The sequence below is a fragment of the Esox lucius genome, chromosome 5 (genome assembly GCF_011004845.1).
Source record: "Esox lucius isolate fEsoLuc1 chromosome 5, fEsoLuc1.pri, whole genome shotgun sequence".
NCBI classification, from domain to species: Eukaryota; Metazoa; Chordata; class Actinopteri; order Esociformes; family Esocidae; genus Esox; species Esox lucius.
Window position 1 is genome coordinate 6,323,379 of NC_047573.1, and position 16,976 is coordinate 6,340,354.

Sequence of the window (16,976 nt, forward strand, 5' to 3'; positions counted from 1 at the left end):
TGAAACGTCTTACATCGACAACTCCTACTGCCTTCAACAGGGAAGAAATTCATGCTGAATTGGCTTGATAGATTATATGTTTCATGTAAGATAAACACAATTCTTGGCTAAACCCAGTCAAATATGCTAAAATATAGACATGACTGTATCCAAGCTGAAATTGCAGGATGGTGTAAATCAGTTGAAAACACACAGTGATAAATAAATGCTTTACCTTTTCTTTGTAATTTTTTTATTTCTTTTTAATCTCTACCCACATTATAATTGCACAGATGTTTGGGGAGGGTTGGTCTTAGATTAGCTTCCATAAAACCGTTCCTGGGTTTTGTTAATTGTTTGTCTGGTTTTACATTTTTATTTTAATTTTTTTTAAACCCAATTTCTCCTCCTCTGTTGTTAAAAATCTGTGACATTGATCGACAAACCCTTTCATTATCATTTTAATTTGCAAAATCCTCTTTGTGTTTTACTAAACCCTAACACTCCATTCCAACCAGCTGTGAGTGTTATCTGCCTGCTATGGATCCCATCACTGTGCTTTTCAGTTCTCCCATTCTTAGGATGTCTAATTAACACTCCCTGTACTGCTTCATCTAACCAATTGATCCACCTTTCAAAGTCTATTCTTATTGTGATCAGCCCAATTATATAGAGTAGAGTTTAAATCCCGGTTTGGGTTGAATCGATCCTCATTGTATTTTGGAGAAGCAGCTTAGAAGCATTACACAAGGAAATCTAAATAAGATTTCATTTACAAATGAATGTATTCAGAGCTGAAATTCCCAAATCTCTCATGCAAGCAAAGCTCATTGAAATTGAACTGCACACGTTAATCTTAAACTGTAATCCAAATATTTGATGACCATCTTGCGGGCAGAGAGATAGGTTGTGTGTGGTCACAAAATGTCTTCTTATCACACTTGTGCCTCTCACACACACAACTAAGCTATATTGCTGTGGTCTGCTTCTTCACACGATCTCCCGGCTCAATGTCAAGGGTGTGAGTAACATCAGGGCGAGCTTGTATTATTTTATTCAGCATTTCATGCCATTTGGATTTGTGGTCATGGTCATATTTTTGCATTGAAAGGCCCCAGTCAGGACACACTGATATGTTGTTCACTAGATATGTAGTGGGTTGTAAGGTAAATCTTTAAATGCACAGTATGATGAAACGCATATGCTGGTTATATGGCAATGCTTCATATTTTGTGGGGGATTTACCACCTACAGACACATGCAAATGTGTCAAAAGAATGTACCGTGTCTGAAATCAAACCACTCAGAATAATAGTGTTACACTTTTTTCTAGATAAAGAGACAGTTAAATGGTGTATGTTTAAATAGTCGGTATTTGCAATATACCTAATAAATTATTATTATAAAATTGGAATAATGCCTTTTGTCACAAATTCTAATTTCATTTACCCAATTCAGACTGGCACTGTGAATGTTAGTTCCATGCAACAAGCTGTGATCTGCTGAATAAAACGAATACAGGTGTTTTCCTCCTCCCCGTTCCTCTAATACTCTTGGGATTGAAAGTAAACTGTTTAAAAAAAAAAAACATACGTTTTGCAAATTGTGATCAAACACTAATATGTATTAAACTCAGATTTCCGTTGTCAAGGAAACTGCACTGTATAATTTAGTTCTGAATTGATTTCTGCACTGCTGCTGGATCCATACTGGACCTCTCTTGTGAACTAACTCCATTCAATTTTCTATTTTATTTCAATATCAGATGTAGCTCTTGCATGCAACCATATTATTTTACACGTTATACCTCGTTTTGAAACATCCGATTTTGTTTTATTGATGCATGTGTCAGTATGAGTGATGAAGACATTTGAAATGTAGCCTTAAGATGTAGCATCTTTAGTCAGGTAAACGGACAGATCCCTTATTGTGATCAGAAGTTACACTGAAGCATATGTGATCTTTGAATAAATGCCCTTCATAATTGCTAAGTGTCAATTATGATACATTTGTACAGTTCCTCCTTCCCCTGATGGCATGTCCAATAGATGCTGGCCACACGGGATGGGAGCCTAGCTCAATGCATAGACCAGATGAATTTTTTCACCAATTGCTGATCTTGAAACGGTGCAGTCATCTGCACCCTGCATTGCAAAGCCACACGTGCAAAATGGGAAGTCGCAGGAACTGACAGAGAGATATGGGGCCAGTGACTTAAACAAGGTCATGGACATCGCTCATATTAGTCGTTTATCAAAGATCACATGAAGGTAAAAACACCTCTATATTATAAAAAAAATTATAAAAATGTATGCTAACTTTGGTTAGCCTCCCGTACAAGATTAAAGCCCTCCCCTTTAGCATAGCGCCGGACCTAGCATAGCCCCTCCCCCTTGTTGCATACCGACACCCCGCCATAGTACAGTGCCCCCCCCCCCCCCCCGTGGCCCCACCCCCTGGGCCTGATCATGTGACCGTGTTGCCGCATCTAACTGGTGTCACCCTTCTCCCTCTACACAGGTGAATCTGGTGCAGAGGAGTGGTCCCAGTGGAGCTCATGTTCAGTATCATGTGGCCAAGGGTCGCAGGTGCGAACCAGAACATGTGTCTCATCATACGGATCGCACTGCAGCGGCCCGTTAAGAGAGTCCAGGGTTTGCAATAACACTGTCCCCTGTCCAGGTAGTAATAGTCGGAGTGTTTTTACTTGGCTTGTCACGTCTTTTCTCCCTCCACCCTGCTGTGCTGCGTTTCCTACGCAGACCAATGTGTGCATTGCTGTGCCTGCTTTGAATTGACCAGTGTTTTAGTTACGGCTCAATCGGACTGCTTTGGTAGTGGTTTTAAAAAACTGAGTTTGCTATTGCTTTTTAAATGAATGGTTGTTATTATCATTTATTATTATTATTATTATTATTATTACTATTATTATTAGTGATATATTATTGTGCAATGCTTTTTTCTCAGGTGCATGTGAAAGGTTTTTCCATACGTGTTGTTTTGTGTCATCCATGTTCTCCATCTCGCAACGTGTGTCATGCCATCAGTACTCCTTAAAAGATGGACTGTGATGCATTGGACTGCATTTGCATTGCATTCGGTCTCAGGAATTTGTACATACTGGTTTGTATCCAGGGTTCGGATTATTATTATTTTTTGCACTTGGAGGTCAAGGTTAGTGGTATATTGTTTTGATACTGTAGTGTCTGTACGATTACACTGCAAGGCATGTTTTGCTCGATGTTTGCTATCAGAGTAGCTCAGTCATTAAATGTACCCCAATGTTTTATGGGTTGCTCGTCTACCCGTGGACAACTACTCCTATGGGGTCTTTGGAACATCAAGATATTTCCTCTTGTTCGCACTTGCCTGTCTTTTTTTGGCAGAGGAAGAAACAGTATTGTCCTTCAGTCATTGGTCACTGTTGGGGTTTTCAGTTTGACTCTTGCTCGCTGTACCACGTCATTCATTGTGGGGAAGATCTGTAGAATATACACCTGTTCAACATCAGCAGGTTTTTCCGTGCTGCCTATCTTTGGGGCCATTTTTCTACATTGAAGAAAGCGCCTCGGAAATTAAATTTAAGCAGAAAGTCACATAAAAGTTTTAACCCGCTTACACACATGCACGCACGCACGCACGCACACACATCCCATCAGCTAATCGTAAATTCATGCAAGTGGCTCTCTCTGACATTTTGTCAGACGTTCTCCACATTAAACTGTGCCATGAATAAGTGTAGGGTTGGCAGTTTTCTCAAGGGTCAGACATTTCATTTGGTCCTTAAAAAGAGGGCAAAGACATTATTGCAAAATGTCTGAAAATGTAATGTTTTTTGGGACCATTTATAACCCAACAAGTTCTGATATCCAGCCCAGCCGCCTGTAGTCCTTTCCCCCCCATTCAGAACAATGCATTCCAGCACTCAGCCTTTAGGCAGTATCCCTTGAGTGTCTTCCGAAATTCTAATAAAGAATAAGAGAACCAAATGTTACAGAACCACCCAGATAAATCCATTGCTCTCCCTTGGTTGAGGCTCAGGCAGCAAGCTAATTGATTAAGCTGCCTTTTTTCTTCTGAACTTGATATTCCGTTCCTTTAGGCCTGCCATGTGAAAGCGACAGCAAAAATATTTAACTTGGTGAATGTCTGGGTTTAACTACTTTTCAAGGCAGACATTCAAGCTGGTTACACTTTACTTGAATGCTACCTGAAAGTATTTGTGCCCTTGAAAACGATTTAACTCACAGACCTAGACATAGTCAGTCATTCTGCTGTCTAATTACATGACTGGGTTTGAAACAACACCACATTGCCTCTAGCAACAGAGATGTCTACGCGTGGACTTAAATAACACATAGTAACCTATATATTCATTAGCAACCCATATGCGGTTTGTAATCACTTATTCCAACAACCAACACAATTTCAATAACCCAGCTTGTAAGTTAATATGATTTGTAATGTTAATAGTGTTTTGACACTGCAGTTTATTTTTCTACGGCACGTGGAGAAGTGTGTACTATGGTAAACTGTCACCTGCATGGCTCACTCCTCCTGGCCAGGCCCACAGTGAACAGCGTGCTTTGGACAAAAGGCCGGCGCTCTAAAGGGAACAGGTTCCCCAGCAAACTCAAAACAGCCTCCTGATGTCCCAGGGACGTCCCGACAGCCGCGTTTTGTGTGCAGGGTTGCCGTATCATCAGAAGTTTTGCACCACATAGGGAGCAGTGGTCCATCTGGGATTCGGATCCAGACCTGTAGCTCACAGTTGGCTTCGATCATATCTCCGACTGTAAACTAAGGAACTTCAGCATAGCTTGATAGCAGCTCTTCATTATGAGGACAACTTCATGAATCTTTCTCTCTCAATCTGCAACCCCATGTATCACTCTCTGTCTCTTTCTCAGGTGATATGCTTTTCTGAGACAAAATAACTCCGCAACAGTGTTTGCGAGGTGTTAGCATTTTGTTGCTATGTGCCATCAGGGTCGTTGAAAGGGAGACATAAGATAACTGCCCGTTCATAGACAGCTGACCAGTAAAAGGTTCATCCTGCGCGACAGGGACGTCAGGAATAGTTATAAGCTAGCACAGAGCGCAATGACAAGCTACAGCAGTGTTAGGCAGTCTAGCCTCACTTTCAATATTAGATGTAGGACATTTTGTTGGAGGAATGTTGATCTTCATGAGACAGTGTTTAGCATCTCAGCACATAGTATATAAATATATACACATAACGTATCGGTAATTCTAAAAGGTCAAATGTTTTCACCTAAATTAGCCATATTCTATGTTTTAATACATCGTAAGTGGTTTGGCTGTTCACTGGCAGGTCAAAAGGCTGTCATGTGGCTGTCACGTGGCACTGTTCCAGAAATGTCATTTTTACTGTCAAAGTTTATTTTTTTTGTCTCATGTGCCCTGATCCTGCTGCAAAAGCAACGTTTCCCTGGGACGACGAAGTGGTGACACAAAACCTGACCCCTGACCTCTGTCCTATGTCCTGCAGTGCACGGTGTCTGGGAGGAGTGGTCGCCATGGAGCCTGTGTTCCTTCACTTGTGGGCGTGGTCACCGTACCCGGACCAGGATGTGTGCCCCGCCCCAACATGGTGGCAGGGCCTGTGATGGACCCGAGACCCAGAGCAAACTCTGCAACATTGCACTCTGCCCAGGTATACACTGTCGTGTGTGTGTGTGTGTGTGTGTGTGTTTTTGCGCATCGCTAATGACTGCACACCATGTTTATACATGCTCTGTGTGTTTTTGGATCTTGTTTTTTTTCAACATTTTCTCTGATTATTAAAATTCATGCCATGACAAATTGATTTAAGATTGATTGAGGTTAATTAGTTCATGAACCAAGCATCCAACAACATGCACAACACAAGTTATTCTGCATGAATCTCTTGTGTCCTAAATTTCTCCATATTTTTCCCTGTGTAGTGCAGTTTCCAGACTCACAATACAGAATGTGGACAGTAGGAATCCATTTGGGACGCTGGCCTGAAGTGTGGAGGAAACCCCTGTAGGCTGGTTCTCCTGACTGATAGATCCAATACGATGATGCAATCATAAGACAACAGACTGGGCCTCTAGAGAAAAGACAGCAGTTGCCTCTCTGGTGCCACGTCATAGGATCAATTGCAGTGCGTCTTAACAGGGAGAAAGAGGGTGAGACAGAGTCAGGTTAGAGAGAGGGGGCAATAGGTTAGGAAGGAGGGAGAGAGAGAGACTGGGTAGAGAGAAAGAGAGGATTCACTAAAATGATTGAACTATCAACAGCCCCAAGAGTCACTCTTAACGACACTGAAATGAAATGCCTCCTGTATGCAGGTGATCTGGTTCTACTGTCACCAACAAGAGAGGGCCTACAGCATCATTTAGACATAATTTAGACAAGAGAGGGCCTACAGCATCATTTAGACAAGAGAGGGCCTACAGCATCATTTAGACAACAATGGGGCCAACATCATCATTTAGACAAGAGAGGGCCTACAGCATCATTTAAACAAGAGAGGGCCAACGGCATCATTTAGACAAGAACGGGCCAACAGCATCATTTAGACAAGAACGGGCCAACGGCATCATTTAGACAAGAACGGGCCAACAGCATCATTTAGACAAGAGAGGTCTACAGCATCATTTAGACAAGAGAGGGGCTACAGCATCATTTAGACAAGAGAGGGCCAACAGCATCATTTAGACAAGAGAGGGCCAACAGCATCATTTAGACAACAATGGGGCCTACAGCATCATTTAGACAAGAGAGGGCCTACAGCATCATTTAGACGAGAGGGCCTACAGCATCATTTAGACAAGAGAGGGCCTACAGCATCATTTAGACAACAATGGGGCCTACAGCATCATTTAGACAAGAGAGGGCCAACAGCATCATTTAGACAACAATGGGGCCTACAGCATCATTTAGACAAGAGAGGCCTACAGCATCATTTAGACAACAATGGGGCCTACAGCATCATTTAGACAAGAGAGGCCTACAGCATCATTTAGATATACTGCATCAGTTCTGCCAGACCTGACAGTCAATCTAAAAAAGACAAAGATAATGATATTTCAAAAAAGATCCAGATGTCAAGAAAACAGATAAACTTTCTTATTAGGCTCCACTCACATACAGTAGTTCACACATATGCTTATGCATATTTGGGACTAAAAATGAGCTCCACAGGGAGTTTCAACCTGACTGTGAATGAACTGAAAGATAAAGCAAGGAGAGCTTTTTGGGCCATTAAAAGATGTATCAAATTAGACATACCAATTAGGATCTGGCTCAAAATATTCAAATCTATAATTGAACCAATTCCACTACATGGCAGTGAAATGTGGGGCCCGCTTACAAAACAAGAATTTAACAGATGGGACAAACACCCAATTGAAAGCCTACATGCAGAACTTTGTCCAGATAAAAACTCCAAACAGCCCATGCAGAGCAGAACTAGGCCAATTCCCTCTTCTGATTAATATCCAAAAAAGAGCCATCAAATTGTATAATATATTTTAAAACAAGCCACACCCACTCCTACCACTATGGAGCCCTCCAATGCCAGGAGGAAACCACAGAGAACAGCCCAGAGAGAGAGAGGTAGAGACCGAGCAGCATTTTCTCCTGCACTGCAAAAACAATGTAGATACGCGAGACATATTATTCAAACCAAAGAACAACAGAAATGGAGGAAATGCTACTTATTCTAGGAGAAAAACCCAGTTGAGCTATATTAGTGGCAAAATATGTAGCTTCCAGCCTACCACTGACACCTGAAGGGACAAGCAGCTGAATAATGAATCAGGATAATGACATAATACCTGCACCTTTGTCCTTTCCCCTACTTACTAATAACTGTAATTGCTGTTCACCGTTTTTTTTTGCCTTTATTTTTAATATTAATATGTATTTCTATTTCCTTTGGTAATGTATGTAGTAACACATTCCATGTCAATAAAGCCATTTGAATTAAATGCAATTGAGACGTGTGACAGGACCCATTTCATATGTTGAAGCAGCATGTGCCGTTCATGGTTACAGACAGCGTGTGCCGTTCATGGTTACAGACAGCGTGTGCCGTTCATGGTTACAGACAGCGTGTGCCGTTCATGGTTACAGACAGCATGTGCCGTTCATGGTTACAGACTCCAGTTTAAGAACCGCCCTGTCATATAGTCAAATTTGCAACGCCGGAGAGGAAATCACTTGGGTGCAACTGCCCGTGAATAGTAAGTAGATTATTGATGAGGAGTTTTTCTACATACTGCAAATGTTTGGCTTTGCCGTGTGCTAGCTGCTAGATGACACGTTTTACTGTGATCACACAAAATAACTCCACCCAATCTAGATGCCTTGTTGTGTCAGTGACTTGGCAATGTGTGGTTACATGATTAAAATGCTTTTCTATCATGTTATATAAGACAGATTATTTTGGTGCCGTTCAGAAGGTGGTGTTTTGTTGTTGTGGTGGGGGAGGCCAGAGGGTGGTGTTAAGTTGTTTTGGCGGGGGTGGCCAGATGGTGGTGTTAAGTTTTTATGGCAGGGAGCCCAGTGGGTGGTGTTAAGTTGTTATGACTGGGAGGCCAGAGGGTGGTGTTAAGTTGTTATCACTGGGAGGCCAGAGGGTGGTGTTGAGTTGTTATGACTGGGAGGCCAGAGGGTGGTGTTGAGTTGTTATGACTGGGAGGCCAGAGGGTGGTGTTGAGTTGTTATGACTGGGAGGCCAGAGGGTGGTGTTGAGTTGTTATGACTGGGAGGCCAGATGGTGGGTGTTGAGTTGTTATGACTGGGAGGCCAGAGGATGGTTTCTAGTCCTTTAACGGCTGCTGTGTCTTGGCCGTCGCGGGTTGGTTTAAGAAGTTTGCCATACGTTGACTCAGTTCAGTCTTGGAATTAATGATGGTTCACATTAATAAAGCCAGTTTCATTTAATATAAAGATTCTAGAAATAAACTGATCGAGGGTTCTGACTCAGCTCACAATGAATGAAATAACTGAAGATCAATCAATTCAGTTACCCTCGCTTTCAAAGACTGCATCATCCTCCTCTTCTAAGATGACAACTAATCAAATACGGAATGTTATATATTACATGTTTTTGTTTGTTCCTGTGTGTTAATTCTTTTATATTACAAAAAAGAGAAACTGGCAAACTGCTCTTCTAGTATTACTGTTGTTTTGTAGAGCTTACAGTGCATATCAGCTCTGGTGATGTCAGGCCAAGAGGCTTGAATAAACAACAGTAATGCTAGCAAAAGCAGTGTTAAGGTTTCTCTTTTTTTAATAGCGGCTGCAACAAGTCTGTCCAGATGTGAGAATGAATTTGGGAGCGTTTCTTTTTTTCTTACAATATTATTAAAACACCAATACGCACGACAAGATGCATTTGAAAGTTAACACGAAGTAAAATGTTAGCCTGTAGGGGGAAAAGGTGCTTTGCTTTGATAAGTCCACCAAAGCACATCAAAGACCACATTAACGATAGGTAATAAAAGAAAGGTGGCATTGCCAATTTCACTCCAAAGCCTGCTGAGTTAGCAAGATAACTTTTCTTTCATTTTGAATTTGGTACAAATGAAAATATCTGCCCTGGTAGAACGGATAAAGCTTGAGCAGGAATGTGAAGGTAACCGAGGTCAGCTAATTAAATACAAAGCCAGGGTGGATCTAGCACAGTACCCAATACAACCCATTAGATCCCACTACATTTGTGGGCCTGAAAGTTTGAGGGCAGCGTTAACGCACCATATCCACTCAGATGAGGAGAAAGTCTTTAAGAAAGTTATTTGAGTAGGCCAGACAGACAATACGCAGTCGGCCAGTCCTTGGAACATTTACCGGGTTTTACGTATTCCATCTTATTATTTGTAGCGTGCGTAGTATGCATGTGTATGTTACTGTGTTTGTATGTGCTTTCTGCATGCTATGTTGTTTTCTTCTTTCAGCCTTTGCAAGCCCTTCTGTTAAATAGGAGGGCTGGGCTGTGACAGATCATAAATAGATGTGATTGACCCTGTTCATGTCTGACTAACGGTGTGTGTGGTGACATGGCTTTTACAACCCCTTCATAATCTTGTTTTGTCTCACAATAGCCTTGAGCTCGTCTGCAGCTCAAGGCTGTAGGCCTTATTGCAGAAATATACAACATGTCTCTTTTATTGTCTTATATTGTTCAAAGATCGGTTTGTTGTAGAATAAACATTAATCTATGTCTTTTTGCTTTCTGATAGCCCTTGTGTCTCAAGGTAAACGGCAAACAAAATTAAATGTGAGGGAAATAGACAACGAAGTATTCTTCCCCTGTATTCTTCGTTTGAAAAAGGCTGTAGTTGGTACTGAAGCATAACATCCCTCAAGTAACTTGTTTATAGAGGCAATGACAAATGAAGCTGCCAAAGCCATTACTTCAACTGGTCTATGGACGTTGTTCCTCAGTCCCCCGTATTTTAAGTCATTTTCACACGCAAAAGAAGAAACTGAGAACAAGCTCCGAAACACGCCATTACTTGCATCCAAAATGGCTCCCTATTCTCTTTGTGGTTCACTTATTTTGTCTAAGGCTCATGGAGTGCACTAGACTAAGGTACAGGGGATCAGGCACCAGTTGGGAGTCGTGCAGTGGCCCCGACGGATCTGAACTGTTTCGAGCAACCTAAACCGCACCCGGGGAAGGTTTGTTCGCGTGTGAACTCAGCGCTGTGTTTTTTTTTGTGTCCGGCAGTCCGACTCTCAACCCGAGGACGGCGACCTGAGTACGATCACCTTCCATCTCCTCCGACTGACAGCCCTATTTCCCCTCCCTTTCTCTCCCGTGTGTGTGTGTGTTTGTCTATGCGCCCCCAGTGGACGGTCAGTGGCAGGAGTGGAGCTCGTGGAGCGACTGCTCGGTGACCTGTGCCAACGGGACCCAGCAGCGGACGAGGCAGTGTTCACCCGCTGCTCACGGCGGATCAGAGTGCCGCGGCCACTGGGCTGAGAGCCGAGAGTGCTACAATCCAGACTGCACGGGTAGGGGTCAAGCCGGGGTCGTTTACTGTCCACCGTCTCACTTTCGTTGGTCGCTATAGCCACCGGGTCATCATCATTGTCATCATTATCATGATCATCGCAATCATTTTTACGGTTCCTCTGCACCATCCTGGTGTCATTTTTGCTGTATCGCCGACGCCAAGCCGCTCCTGAAATCACAATGCGAAAGACGCGGCGTGAAATCGATTGCTGTACTTCTTGATACAGAACCACCAGAGTATGTATGTAACCTCTGCAATTAAAGTTGCAAAGACACACACCGACAAGTACACAGCAACGCTCCTGACTACGTCATAGCCGACTCGTGTTGCCAGAAATACTCCAGAGCGTGGGTGGAGGCATTTCAGGCTGGATAATGAGAATATGACTTTGTTAGTGTTACATAAAGACAACATCATGAGCAATGAATATGTTAAAGACCCTGCCCTATATACACTGCCAAAACATTATGACCACCTGCCTAATATGCTGTTGGTCCTCTGCGTGCTGCCAAAACAGTGCCAACCCGCCGAGGCATGGACTCTACAAGACCACTGAAGGTGTCCTCTGGTGTCTGGCACCAAGGCATTAGCAGCAAATCCTTCAAGTCCTGTACGTTTCGAGGTGGAGCCGCAGTGGATCAGATTTGTTGGTTCAGCACATCCCACAGATGCTCAATCAGATTGAAATCTGGGGAATTTGGAGAGCAGGGCAACACCTTGAACTCTTCATCGTCATCATGTTTCTCAAACCATTCCTGAACAATGTGTGCAGTGTGGCAGGGCCCATTATCCTGCTGAAGGAGGCCTCTGTCATCAGGGAATACCATTGCCATGAAGGGATGTACCTGGTCTACAACGATGTTTAGGTAGGTGGCACATGTCAAATTGATGTCCAGATGAATGCCCGGACCCAGAGTTTCCCAGCAGAACATTGCCCAGAGCATCACACTCCCTCGTCCGGCTTGTCATCTTTCCACAGTGTATCCTGGTGCCATCACTTCCCCAAGTAAACGGCATATGTGCATGGCCATCCACGCGACGTAAGAGAAAACGTGACTCATTAGACCGGGCCACCTTCTTCCACTGCTCCAAGATTCATGTCCGACGCTGACATGCCAATTGTAGGTGCTTTCAATGTTGGACAGGGGTCATCATGGGCAATCGGACCGGTCTGTGGCAACGCAGCCCCAAACACAGCAGGGTGTGATGCGCTGTGCGTTGTGACACATTCCTCCCGTAACCGTCGTTGAAAAATGTTGTGACTTGTGGCACAATAGGTCTGTCAGATCTTACCTGATGGGACAGCCTTCGTTGCCCTTGCGCATCGATGAGCCTTGGGCACCCAACACCCTGTTGCCAGTTTGTGGTTTGTCCTTCCTCAGACCCCTGTCGCTAGGTACTCGATAGGTACTCACCACTGTTGACTGGGAGCACCCCACAAGCCTTGCCCATTCAAAGATGCTCTGACCCAATCGTCTGGCCATGACAATGTGGCCCAAAGTCACTCAATTCTAAACTCCTGCCCATTTCTCCTGCATCCAACATGTTGATTATGAGAACTGATTGTTTGCTTACCATCTAATCTACCCAGAACTTGACATATGTCTTTGTTAGGAGATGATCAACGTTATTTGCTTCACCTGTGAGTAAGTCATAATGTTTTGGCTGTTCAGTGTATGTGTGTACATTATATATATACAGTATACTGTATATATTTGTGTATTATACCGGGTATAAAGCGCTCGAGTCACAGGTGAGGTGCCTGGAGGCGTTTATTACCAGAAATGACACTTTGTAGTAGTCATGAAAACTAAAAGGCTTCTGGCAGATTTTGCTGGAACTCGCTGTCTTTTGGGACCTCACATCAGCGGCCTTGGGGCCCTCAGTTGACCCCTTCCATGGAGAATTGGAGAAACACATTTTGCTTTCATGTATTCTCTTTCCTATCTCTCCTGGGTGATGTCTAAATCCCCCCGCTCATTCCCCAGACAGTGCTATCATCCCTAGAACCTTCCAGAACATTCCTGACCCTCCCGCACACTTTCTTTTCTGTGTTCTACCGTATGTCCGATCCGGAACGTTCTGTCCCTCTCCACGTTGCATCCTCTTTACCGTGTTTAGGCCCGGTGAGCAGGGCGCCGTCACTATATACAACACAATTTTCAAATAAATTGGGATGCTGTGTAAAATGGAAATAAAAACAAAATGCAATGATGTGCAAATCATTTATCCCTGTATTTGAAAATAGCACACGGACAACATGTTGAAACTGAGAAATATTATTGTTTTTGGAAATAATACATACCCATTTTGAATTTGATGCCGGCAAAGTGTTTCAAAAAAGTTGGGATAGGGGCAATCTTACCACTGTGCTGCGTCGCCTCTTCTTTTAACAACACTCTGTAAGCGTTTGGGAACTGAGGAGGCCTATTGTTGTAGTTTTGAAAGTGAAATGTTTTCAAATTTTTGCTTGAATTAGGATTTGTGCTGCTCAACATTTCGGGATCTACTTTTGTTTCATAATACGCCAAATGTTTTCAATGGTTGACAGGTCTGGTCTGAAGGCAGGCCAGTTTAGCAAACGGTCTCTTTCACTACAAAGCCATGCTGTTTGAATTTGTGCAGAATGTGGTTTGGCATTGTCTTCTGGAAATAAGCAAGGCCTTCCCTGAAAAACACGTTGCTGGATGGCAACCTATGTTGCTCCTAAACCTGTATATATTGTTCAGGATTAATGGTACCTTCACAGATGTGCAAGTCACCCATGCCATGTGCACTAAAAAACCCTCAGACCATCACGGATCCTGGCTTCTGAACTGTACGCAGATAACAAGCCGAATGGTCCCTTTCCTCTTTAGTCTGGAGGACGTGGTGTCCATGATTCCCAAAAACCTTTAGGCGGATGGGCTACAACAGCAGAAGACCCCACCGGGTACCACTCATCTCCACTACAAATATGAAAAAGAGGCTACAATTTGCATGAGTTCACCAAAATTGGACAGTTGAAGACTGGAAGAATGTTGCCTGGTCTGATGAGTCTCGATTTCTGTTGAGACATTCAGATGGTAGAGTCAGAATTTGGCGTAAACAGAATGAGAACATGGATCCATCATGCCTTGTTACCACTGTGCAGGCTGGTGGTGTAATGGTGTGGGGGAAGTTTTCTTGGCACACTTTAGGCCCCTTAGTGCCAATTGGGCATCGTTTAAATGCCTACCTGGGCATTGTTTCTGACCATGTCCATACCTTTATGGCCACCATGTACCCATCCTCTGATGGCTACTTCCAGCAGGATAATGCACCATGTCACAAAGCTCGAATCATTTCAAATTGGTTTCTTGAACATGACAATGAGTTCACTGTACTGAAATGGCCCCCACAGTCACCAGATCTCAACCCAATAGAGCATCTTTGGGATGTGGTGGAACGGGAGCTTCGTGCCCTGGATGTGCATCCCACAAATCTCCATCAACTGCAAGATGCTATCCTATCAATATGGGCCAACATTTCTAAAGAATGCTTTCAGCACCTTGTTGAATCAATGCCACGTAGAATTAAGGCAGTTCTGAAGGCGAAAGGGGGTCAAACACAGTATTAGTATGGTGTTCCTAATAATATATGTGTGAGGGACAGAAGGTTTAAAATTAAGAGACCACAGCAAACTGAACGCTTCTTTTCCTCTCTCAAAACTTTCCTTTTCAAAAAATAAGAGACTGTTGTCTCTTATTTTTTTCCCGGAGCTGTATATACACCTATTAGGCACAAGGGGTAAAGTGGGTAGGTCATGAAGCTAAACCTTAGGACTGTTCTTGGAAATCAATGAAGGCACTAAAACAACTGGCTTTGTTTCCTACTTATGGTATATTGACTGATACACCACCACTTTCAGCCAATCACAATCGAGAATCCCAAACTCCCTCGATTATACCGATGTTCTAGAACAGTAGGAAAGAGCACCATTTAGAGCACATTAACTGTGAATGGACTGGTACATTGGTTAATGAACAGGTTTGGAATCCTTTCAGACACCCACTGAGGTTAGTCCTTGGATGTGTGTGTGTGTGTGTGTGTGTGTGAACAGGTACATACAGGTCAAATGGAGAGATGTTGGAGGGATATGTGGATGGAGAAATGAAAAGGAGGAGTGCACTCCCACTCTGCCTGGGGTTGTTGTACCTTTCAAGGCCCTGGGATTTACTGGTTAGCTGAGAGGGAGCATCTGTTTTTTTCTTCTGCTGGATTTTACTGGGTTCATTAAAAAGACATAAAACATGCAGCTGCTTTGGAAAACTTTATCATAAAGCGCATTTTCATTCTGGCAAAGTGAGGAGTGTTATGATCACAGCCTCATGCCAGCCAGTCCGTGCCATAAAAATGTACATATTCCAGATTATTGCTGGTATTATCATCTTAATTGTATTAATTGAATCTGGGTAATTCTGCCAAAAGCTATGTTTTTTTTTTACTATATCTCCAGGTACCATAAAATATGCCCATGGCTCCCTCCCTAATTGCACCCTTTTCCGTGGGTAGTGCGCTTCTTTTTACCACGGGACATCTGGCAGTAGCGCCCTGGAAAGGGAATGGAGTGAGGGATATGGGACGGGCTGTCCCACTACCTACTTGTGTCATCCAGCTGACTTTGTCTGTAGATAGGAGCTGAAGATACACATCATTGCATAACTGCATCCTGAGGGAGACGTTGCAAATACGATGTTCAAAGTCGATGTGGTGTCTCAGAGGTCAAGTCACATAACAGAAACTCAAAGACCGGCTGGCTGGTGGTAAAAGAAAATAATGATGGATTTCTTATTGGTCATGTGTCAGATTTACTGACATGCGATTGGATGTTGTGGGCAGGAGATGGCTTCCACAAGAAGATTGGTCAGGGTCAATAACTTCCCCATTGTTTATAACTCCATCATTGACTAATTTCCTGCCCTTCATCACTCCAATCTGAATGACCTGAACAAAGGCAACCTAATGAGAAGCAGCTGGTGCCAGCACATAGTTGAACTGTCAAGCCTTTTCCAATCAGCAGACAAGAAGAGGACACAAGATAGGACATAAGGAGAGGACAGGCGGAGATGAGAGACTAAGAAAGGACACAAGACCAAGTAGAGGAGGAGACAAAACTAGGAGAGGACCCTAGTGTAAAGAAATTTGATGTTTGATTAATTAATAATGGACCCTAGAGGCAGAAAGCATGATGAAAACACACTACCATTGCCATGATTGACAACTGATATGGGATCAAAACTGATTGACCAAATGATTGACCACTGATATGGGATCAGTACTGATCGACCACTGATATGGGATCAATACTGACTGACCACATAATTGACCACTGATATGGGATCAATACTGATTGACCACTGATATGGGATCAATACTGACTGACCACATGATTGACCACAGATATGGGATCAATACTGACTGACCACATGATTGACCACTGATGGTCAATCATGATTGGTCCAAATCAGTTCTGTGGAACGCTGTGTTGTTTTGCAAGACGTAACTGAAAGGTGGTGTTGTTTTGCAAGATGGTCCTGAAAGGTGGTGGAATTGGATGTTTTCAGGAAGTTTTCTGCCTCCGGACCTGAATAATGTGCCGTCATTGAAGAAACCATGAATTCTGTGATGTGTCAGAGAAGCCTAAAGCACAATGTCTGCTCAAGCTGAAGAGCCCCAGGGTCAGGCAGCCAAGAAGAATCCAAAATACACAAGCAAGTCAATGTTCAGATCTGTGTGAGAGTGGGCCAAAATTCCTCCACAGCAATGAGAGAGACCTATCAACAACTATAGGAGTAGTTTGACTGAAGTTCTTGTCGTCAAAGGTGGCACATTTATTTACAGAGTGTAAGGGCACAGTTTTTTTCACAGGGGAGCAAAATGATGGGTTATTTGTTCATGCATTTATTTTTTTTTATATGAAATAAGGTTTTATTTGAAGAACTGACAGCATTTTGTGTA

The 16,976-nt window shown here is 43.1% G+C and overlaps 1 protein-coding gene across 16 annotated transcripts in view; it reads left to right on the forward strand.

Annotated features, from left to right (window-relative positions):
• Window positions 1–16,976, forward strand: part of adgrb3 (adhesion G protein-coupled receptor B3) — a 195,366-nt gene that overhangs the window by 81,943 nt on the left and 96,447 nt on the right. For 15 of the 16 annotated variants that reach the window (XM_029119718.2, XM_029119722.2, XM_029119714.2 and 12 more), the window contains 3 exons: window positions 2,500–2,661; window positions 5,492–5,656; window positions 10,831–10,995. In XM_029119718.2, coding sequence (XP_028975551.2) covers window positions 2,500–2,661; window positions 5,492–5,656; window positions 10,831–10,995 — 492 coding nt within the window. The remainder of the gene's footprint in view (window positions 1–2,499; window positions 2,662–5,491; window positions 5,657–10,830; window positions 10,996–16,976) is intronic. The other variant, XM_029119723.2, reaches the window with a different exon arrangement.